This window comes from Pagrus pagrus (genome assembly GCF_965226575.1).
Source record: "Pagrus pagrus genome assembly, chromosome: 19".
Classification (NCBI taxonomy): domain Eukaryota; kingdom Metazoa; phylum Chordata; class Actinopteri; order Spariformes; family Sparidae; genus Pagrus; species Pagrus pagrus.
Window position 1 is genome coordinate 3,033,103 of NC_140203.1, and position 8,715 is coordinate 3,041,817.

The 8,715-nt window shown below is 37.4% G+C and overlaps 1 protein-coding gene across 1 annotated transcript; it reads right to left on the minus strand.

Moving 5' to 3' along the window:
- Window positions 1-867: 867 nt before the first annotated feature.
- On the minus strand, window positions 868-7,243 carry LOC311274941 (ubiquitin-conjugating enzyme E2 L3-like). Its single transcript, XM_084382976.1, has 4 exons — window positions 7,135-7,243; window positions 2,794-2,889; window positions 2,482-2,668; window positions 868-1,721 (listed from the first exon to the last, which is right to left on the minus strand). The coding sequence occupies exons 1-4, from the start codon at window positions 7,159-7,161 to the stop codon at window positions 1,567-1,569; spliced, it is 465 nt and encodes a 154-aa protein (XP_084239102.1). The 5' UTR covers window positions 7,162-7,243; the 3' UTR covers window positions 868-1,566.
- Between the last annotated feature and the right edge of the window lie 1,472 nt (window positions 7,244-8,715).

Sequence of the window (8,715 nt, forward strand, 5' to 3'; positions counted from 1 at the left end):
TTGTGTTTTCCAGCTAACAGGAGCAGTTACAGGTCACCTGGAGACTTACTTAAGATTTTTTTTTTTTTAATTCAGGCAACAAATATAAATTCAGTGTGTTCAAACTCCTATGGATCGATGCCAGCAGCAGCTACAGAGAGGGAACCAAACTCAGCCTATAGTCTTGTGAAGGAGCCCAAAACCACGTCAGTGCTAAAAATGGTTCAACAATTTACTTTGGCCTCGATGTTCGAGGATAATTTTACAAACACTTTCAGGAATGGTAATTAATATTGTTGGTAAAACTCCAGTGGATCTTAAAAATGAAGAGTCTCCAGTTAATAAACACAACAATACAAGTTTGATTAAGCATCCATCGCAAATCTTTATTCATTAAATCACCGTCAGCGCTCCACCTGCAGCTGGATGTACTGCCTTACATGTGTTACAGCGTAGAGTCTGCTGGTGAGCCATGATTCGTCAGCCATCAGGATACGTTACCTAGCTAATGTTGTGTATTAATGAAAGAAGCCAATTAGAGCCGTTTAACTGCAGGTTGAAAACCAATCAGTGCTTTTTATATCGTTAAGTATGTAAATATCGTCAGCGTTGTGCCGAGCAGATGAACAGGAGTTGGTAAAATCAAAAAGAGAAATCCTGCATGTAATTTGAAGCAAACGCTGATTTTTACTGTTTTTGTTACGTCTGCAGAAGTGAAGAGCTCTTTGTTAATGTCGGTGCTTAAACTAATAGACAACATAAATTAACAAAACTTTAGAAAAAAGGAAACCTGGAGAACTACAACATCCAGTAATAGGTCAAAACATAAATCTGCAGAAACACACGATATAATGCTCACTGACACTACGCACTACCTGGGAGGCCAACAGAGGTGGAAGAATTTTTAATTTTCATCTCAAAATACAAAAACATTTCAGAGGAAACATCAATGTTGTTGCATTTTCATAGATTTCGGTGATTACATATGCAATTCTGCACCAGTAATAAACTTTTAATTTTGCATGTACTGCGACAGGTGACTTCACAAAGTACAGTGTATCTTGAGGGAACAGGAAGCAAAAAGAAAAAGGAGACAACAGATAGAAACAACAGCATCAGATGCTGTGCATTGGTTGTTAACTTTTGAAAACAAAGCTTAATAAAAATCTGTAAACAGGTTTGCATAAGCTAATGATTAATCTGAGAAAACATTCCAACATTTAAGTAAGCAGAACAGCACTTTTAATTTTTTTTTCCTGACATTTAACTTTTCCTGGATGCCACCTCTTGATATTTTTCTTATTTTTTCTAAAAAGAAATCAGTAGAAAGAAGTCAAAACAACCAAAGGGTGACACCTAGAGGCCAGAGCCTGCCTATTCACCTAAAAGTCCTGCTTTTCTTTTTGGCAAAGTGAAACAGAAACACAAGCCTCTATTACGGAGTGGTTGGAGAGTGCTAAAACAATGCGGGAACGCAGAACAGGGGCATCTCTGTGTAGTTTGGGAATAAGAACAGAGAGTCAGGCTGGGCTCTTTAAACAGGAAACAGAAAGGAGGCCAGCAGCTGTGAGCGTCAGTGTTGTGTCGTCAGTCAACGGGTCGCTTCTCACTGTGTTTCCTTGTGAACTCCTCGGCGTTCTTCATGAATTTTGCACGATCTTTGCTGAATTCCTCCGCCAGGTCGGCCCGCAGTGGATGCTCCGGCTCAGGGGTGGTCACCAGAGCAACTAGACTCTCAATCACTGGAAAGAGGACAGATATGTGAGATTGATTGGAAAAATCACTTGTTTTCATATTCATTAAATATTCACCTCCTCGACACAGCTGAACTACGATCACCACATCACGGCTGTAAGCCTGCGCCTATGTGCTAGGCTAAGTCTAAGACTAATTCTCATTAATTTGAATGGCTGTCTTTGCATTTGGTATCCAATACTTGTATAGATCTATGGTCAGGAGTCAATAAGCAAGTCAGCTGCAGCAGGCTGTTGTCAATGTGTGACATCTAGTGGTACCCTCCGGTAACACGTGTAGTATATGGGCCAGTATGTGAATAACTATGTTCACCACGCACACGGTTGTTTATGAACGTGTGGTTCAAAAACAAAAAATCTCTCCAGCTGAACATCGTTGAAACAGAGCCGCCGATTTTGACGTAGCGATAGCAACAAGTTAGCGGACTTCTGAGTGAGCCACTGTTTCAGGGTTTTTTTTTAAAATAAAGGCGCATCTTAAGCATGATGATATTGTTCGATGTTTTTACTTTGCATCTATCACACGGGATCGATGGATCGTTAAACCTCTAATCGATGCTACAACTTAGCTCTTACGATCACTGCTCAGGGGAAGAGTTCAGCAAACAGTGATTTACAGAATGCGAATACATTCAATCGCTCGTAGCTGAAAAACACCATCACGTCAAAAATGTGATCTGAAGGGAAAGACGACAACTTTTTCCAAAAAGATCAGAGTGAGGACATTCACACGTGTCCCTCGCCTCACCCTGGCAGGTTTTTGTGGCTGGCTTCCAGTTCTCGACGCTGATGATAGGCAAGCAGATCTGGCCCTTCTCGTCAATGTTGGGATGGTAGATTTTTGTCTTGAAAGTGACCTTGGGTGGCTTGAATGGGTACTCTGCGGGGAAGATGATCTCAATGCGAAAGGCTCCTTTGTCATATGGAGGAAACTCCTAGAGAAAAGAAGAAGACATAAAACATGAGTTTGTAGATTGGGGAAACAAAAATAAAGTTGTACTAATATTCTAATATTTTAAAAGAGCAACACAAGTTCAGATAGCAACAATTCAATACTTACAGGAACAATGACTCCTTGCCAGGCCATACAATTTGATTCATCCACTTGAATGTTTTTGAAACACTTCATGCCATTCAGGCGCATATCGTCAAGTTCCTTGAAAACAAAACAAAACAAAACAAAACAGGTCAAAAACACATTTGGATAATGGTGCACCCAAGTAAAGCCTACTAATGAAAAAATACTGAAGAGTCATATACACACTTACAACAACTACTACAACTACTGTAAATGTAGGCTAGTTATAAGAATACGTCTGAGTCAGAAACAGAGTCTGCCGAGCTTCAAATGTGGGCATAGTTTCTGTTTGGTAAATAAATCTCTGAAGACTTTTCCGCCACACCAGCAGCTTGTACCGAAAGTTATTTAATAAAAACTCTGCTGAACGTCTCTGCCGTGTTGTGGAGTCGTTTATCTCTGCAGATTTATCTCTGCGTCCGTCCTCTACTGTTGGAGTTTGACACACTTAGAGGGAAGTCATGGTGCGTTCAGGTGCACGTCTTAAACTCTGTAATCTCTCCTCAAAGAGCCATGAAGGTCTTTTAAAATGAGACAGTTTCCTTTTTTATTTTCCTTAGTTGAGATGCATTAGGCCTACATCTGTTACAACCGTCTTGTAGTTTTGTGGAATAAATGTTTATATGTGGTGGACCCTGCCACCTTTCTAGCTTCAACCATCCATTTCTACTGTGGATTTAAAAAAATCCTATTAAAAAAAATACAATTGTCTCAAAATTTTAGTCAGCAAACTCGACCACACTCTCGTACAACTGGTCCCCGAGTAGTACCCTATACTTGTCAAGTTGATTTACTGCAGCATTTTAAAATAATTAATCATTAAAAACTTGAGATATGAAAGATGCGTTATTAATTAATTGAAATTTAAACGTTTCTTTGTTGTCACCAATTGTTCCAGACCCCTGACCTTCAATAAAACCCCCGCCATAGATTGTACAGGTTTACCAAAACAGTGGCCACCGAGCGTTTCTGATTATAATCGTGACGCTTCAGAAACAACAGGGGGAATAAAATCTGCTGCGTGAAAGTGACTTACAGGAGCTGTGTAATCCAGTCACACTGCACAGTTACATCACTTCTCGTCAGTGAGTCAGATCCACTCTCCTCTGCTCAGTTTATTGGATACAAAGTGCGTTCTCCTAACACACCTTTCACATGACTACTGTAAAGTCATTGACAAGGACATCTCAGAATCACAGGTTTTAATTAGTGTTTAGTCGTGAAGCACAATGTCGTCTTGCTCTCTACTGATTTCTGCTACAGAGCATTGTGTTGTTCATCTTTACCAACACTTATATTCTCTTATCACAGCTTTCATTAACTATTAATCTATCGTTAGCAATCAAACATGGGATCATATCGCAATTTACCCAGGTGACGTCATAAAAACCTTTAATGGCATGACAACAAGGATTTTTTTGGTTGAACAATGGCTGTATTATAATAAATATATATCAAATATTTATATTTTTTCTATTAACACCATTATGTCAGAATGTCAATACCTTGGATAAGCAAATGTACATTGTTCGATAACTGTTGAGACTAAGAAAAATATAATGAAAATATTCACATTTCAAAGTTTATATTAAATCAAAATAGTGGCCAATTATTTTCTTTTCTGTCCGTCAACTAATGCAGTAATCTGTTAATCATTTCAGCTGTAGTTGCAGTACAACACGGCTCTATGTGCCTCTTAATCTGTCAATGAGATGAGCTGGTAATCCTAATGTGCCTCTTGTGTACGAACGTTACATTCAAGTTCACAGAGCTCAGTTATTTTTGTTTAATATAAGACAAATACTAACAAGTATAAATACAAAGTACCATCAGAGAAATGTGCGAAACCTCGTGGAAACAGAGATATGTAATTTCTAGCCATCATGTCTCTTTGGATGAGGATATACGGTCCCAACATAAAATCCTTTTTAAATGGTATAAGAAACCACATATATTTTCACCAGGTAGTCAGAGGAGTCTTTGAGGATATTGGAAATACCTTCAGAACAGAAGATAATGTTTTTCAACCTTTAGGAAGCTAATTGCTTCTTTCTTAGTTATATATGACAGTAATTTGAATATTTTGTGGTTTTGGGATAACTAACTGATTATCGGGGCCAAAATTCAGCATATTGTTGTTTTTTGTTTCCTGTTAAACTTAATAAAACTAAAAGTGCTCTGCTTTGGCTCTGATGCAGCATCCTCTCTGTCGTCACCACTCTGTCCCGCCCACAACGCTTTCTGATTGGTTACACGTCACGAGTAACAGCCAATCAACACTGAATAAGCTGAATCTGCATGTAACTAGGAAGTAGAGTTATCAAATGGATGTAGTGGAGTGAAGGATAAAGTAGCGGAAAAGTATCCATCACTAGTTGTTGTAAAGATTTTTATTTTTTACTGAAAATTGGTTATCAATCTACTTGATAACCAATTATCAGTATCAGTCTCTGCCCTGAATAAAAAACATATCTGTCGACCCCTGATTGATTAGGTGTCGAATATTAAATTACTGCCAACTGTTTTGGAAGTTAATTTAAGTATTTTTTTCCCTTATTCTAACTTCCTAAATGTGACATTTTTCACGATTATCAATCAAGAAAATAATAAACAATGGAAAATAACAGTGAGCAGCAGGGATGCATATGTTATGTAATTTCTTTAAACGATAATCAGCTGCCTTTACAATCGATTAATCATCAATAATATATGAAATATGTTGGACCTTTATCCTGGCAACAAAATCCAGCTCATGCTGAGGCGACTAAATGTCTAAAATGTGATATCAGTTTGTGTGAAATGTCTTTTTGCATTTCTTAAATTACAAATTACTTGTATTTTGATTAAATACATTTTCTCACACCAGTATTTTGTGTTTTAATAGGATATATTTGGAAAGCAACTGCAATCTGTTACTGTAAAATACTTGTTGATGTATCTATTTTAATCGGTTAAATTCTTAATCGGCGATTAATCCATTAATCATTAATCTATTAGGGATGTTAATGATCCCTATGATGATAGTAATTTGTCATTTAAAAATACAAAAGGACATTCTACACAAACTGATATTACAGTTGTAGGTTGGATTTTGTTGGGCCACTAGTCATAATTTTAAATAATTATTAAGTTTATCAATCAAGTGACTTGATGTTTATCTGTTCTTCTAACTCTTAATGCAGACTTCTCTGATTTAGCATCAAACCCAGATTATGTCAGCGGTTAAAAGAGTTTTCTACCGGAAATAACATCCAACATATTTCATATATTATTAATAATTAACCGATAGGTGAGGCATCCGACTATCGATTAAAGAAATTTTAAATTTGCATCCCTTATCCCTTGTTAGCAGCAGCCCAGTGATGTCTGTAGGATGTTGTGGTGGACATTTTTGACAGTTTTCTGATGTTTTATAGCTGCAAAGATTAATTGAGAACATAACTAGCTGATTAATCATGATGAAAATAACCTTCAGTTGCAGCTCTGGTACTTTGACTTGCGTGTTGGAGAGCAGAGAGGAGCAGGTGATGCATATCAACTGAACTATCAACTAAATCTGTACAAACTGTTCTACTTCCTGTCACCACATACTTCACTACCGTTTACCTGAACTGTAAGACTATAAAAAAAAAATGTCAGGAGGTGTTCAGGAAGTGGGGACTTGACTCACATTATCACATGGGGAATTCCTCTCACAGCCCTGAACGATCACATCCAACGAATCAAAACCAAAAATGGTGGTGTGTCACACCGAAAGTGCAAGTATGAGACGTTCAGGGGCCAACTCGGCGTTTTCTCGCGTCAAATAAGTTTCAGACGCGAATACAAACATTTATCACGACATTAACGAGCGTTATCTGGACTATTTTTACATTTTGATGATTTCTCTGTGTGATAAATCGCCCAGTTTGGGTCTGACGTCACGTCCCAACCCCAAAGTCTCCATGTTTTCGTGTCTGCCTTCAGACGGTGACAGCGCGTAAAACAAGCCGCTACAGTTCTCCCCACGAAGGCGTGTTTTATAAGCGCCTCCATTCAAAGACAAACACATCGTACGACTTCGTGTTTTATCAGGCGGATTTTTCTCTAACTGCTGAGTCACGCCCCGCCGGCCTCTCAAACTAACTACGGTAAACTAGTTACCTCTCAGTCACCGTCTGTCGGACGTCATTATCCTTTCGTTTTTGTCCGACAGACGAACGCAAAACACTTGCGTTCATTTTCTCTTCGTCGACGGGTGTGTAGCTACACGCACGAAGCCGAAACAAGTTACTCAAACCCTCGCAAAGTGGTGTAAATTCAATAATTCATTTTATTCTTTACCTTCACTAGTCTCCTACAACCAGCCATTGTGGTGCCGCTGTCGTCTTCTTCGTCTTCTTCCTGTTTCTTTGCGTTCCTCCCCGACTTCTTCTTCTTCGTCTTCTTCTTCTACTTTTATTTTTTTTGAGCGTTATGGGCGGTCGGTAAACAACGAAGTGGCGCATTACCGCCACCAGCTGGTCTGGAGTGTAGCTCAGAAAAATCCAGTACAGTCACTTTCAGCTTTTATGTTTTATTCTGCTTTGCTGTCTTCAAAAGGAAACTTTATTTATACATTCATATAAATTATTTTATCACTTTAACTTTAACTTTATTTATATATTTATAGAAATTATTTTTTTCCTTTTCTCTCTTCCTTTTCTGTGACTTTAACTTTATTTATATAGCACCTTTCAAACAAATCAAAATGCAATCAAAGTGCTTTACAAGTAATTGAAAACATGGTATAAGAACAGGTTAGACAGAGTAATGCCCATCAATTGTAATAAAATGAAAAGTTGCAATAATAAAAGATAAAAACAAGCAGTAAAAATAATGATAGAAATAAAATAAAATATTGCAAGTAAAATTTGATTTAAAGAAGTTTATAAAATATAACATAAGAATAATACGAACAACAGTAAAATGTAAATACAAAGTATATAAAATATAGTAAAAAGAATATAGGGCTATTATAAAAACAAAAAAAAATACTATTATTATAAGTACAGGGAAAAAACAATGCACCTTTTATACTTTTATAAAATACTGACATTCATAGACATTTTCAAGAGATTCAAAGATTAAACTCAAATTGTGAGGCAGATATTATCATTTTCGATAAAAAGTATTATGTTTTGTGTATTATGTCGACAAATATACAATCTGAAGAGGTATGGACTGCACTGACAGATGTACCTGATAAATTAGACACACTGTATATATACATTCAATGATCATGTATGTATTCATGTTACACCACATATACTGAATTCACTTAGATGAGAACTGGTACAAATGTTTATTGTTGTTACTGTTATTTGTTTTTACAGTATGTGTCACTGTACTCTGCTTCAATCGGAGCAGCTGATGTTTTATGTAAATGCTTTAATCGGAGGGATTAAACAGGTGTCCACTGTTCAGCAGATGACAAACCTGAGCAAGGAATGAACAGCACATGAGAGGGAAAAGTTGCCACCGTGTGGTACTGAAGTGTTACTACACAGGATTGCATTTTATTAGCAGATATCTGTGTGTTGAGTAACAAAAACAGATTTTATCATCAGTTTATTTGTTTTCTGTTTTTCCTTTTTATTGATATTCTTATAGAGAAGGTAAAGGAGAAGGAAAATTTGATGTTGAGGGATATTTAAAGGAGGTTATTGCCCAGATGTTACATACAGTGTCTCAGAAGGCTTGAGAAGGCCCTTTGAGACCCTGCATGATGTCCAGCCCACACTCTCTAACAAGACGAGGACAAACTCCTCGATAGGGAAGAAAAACCTTGGAAGAGGCTTTTCAAAGAGAGATGCCCTCTTCACGGATGGCTGGGTGGAAGTTGTACCTTCATCTGGCCCACATACTGCCTGGAATGAGGACACT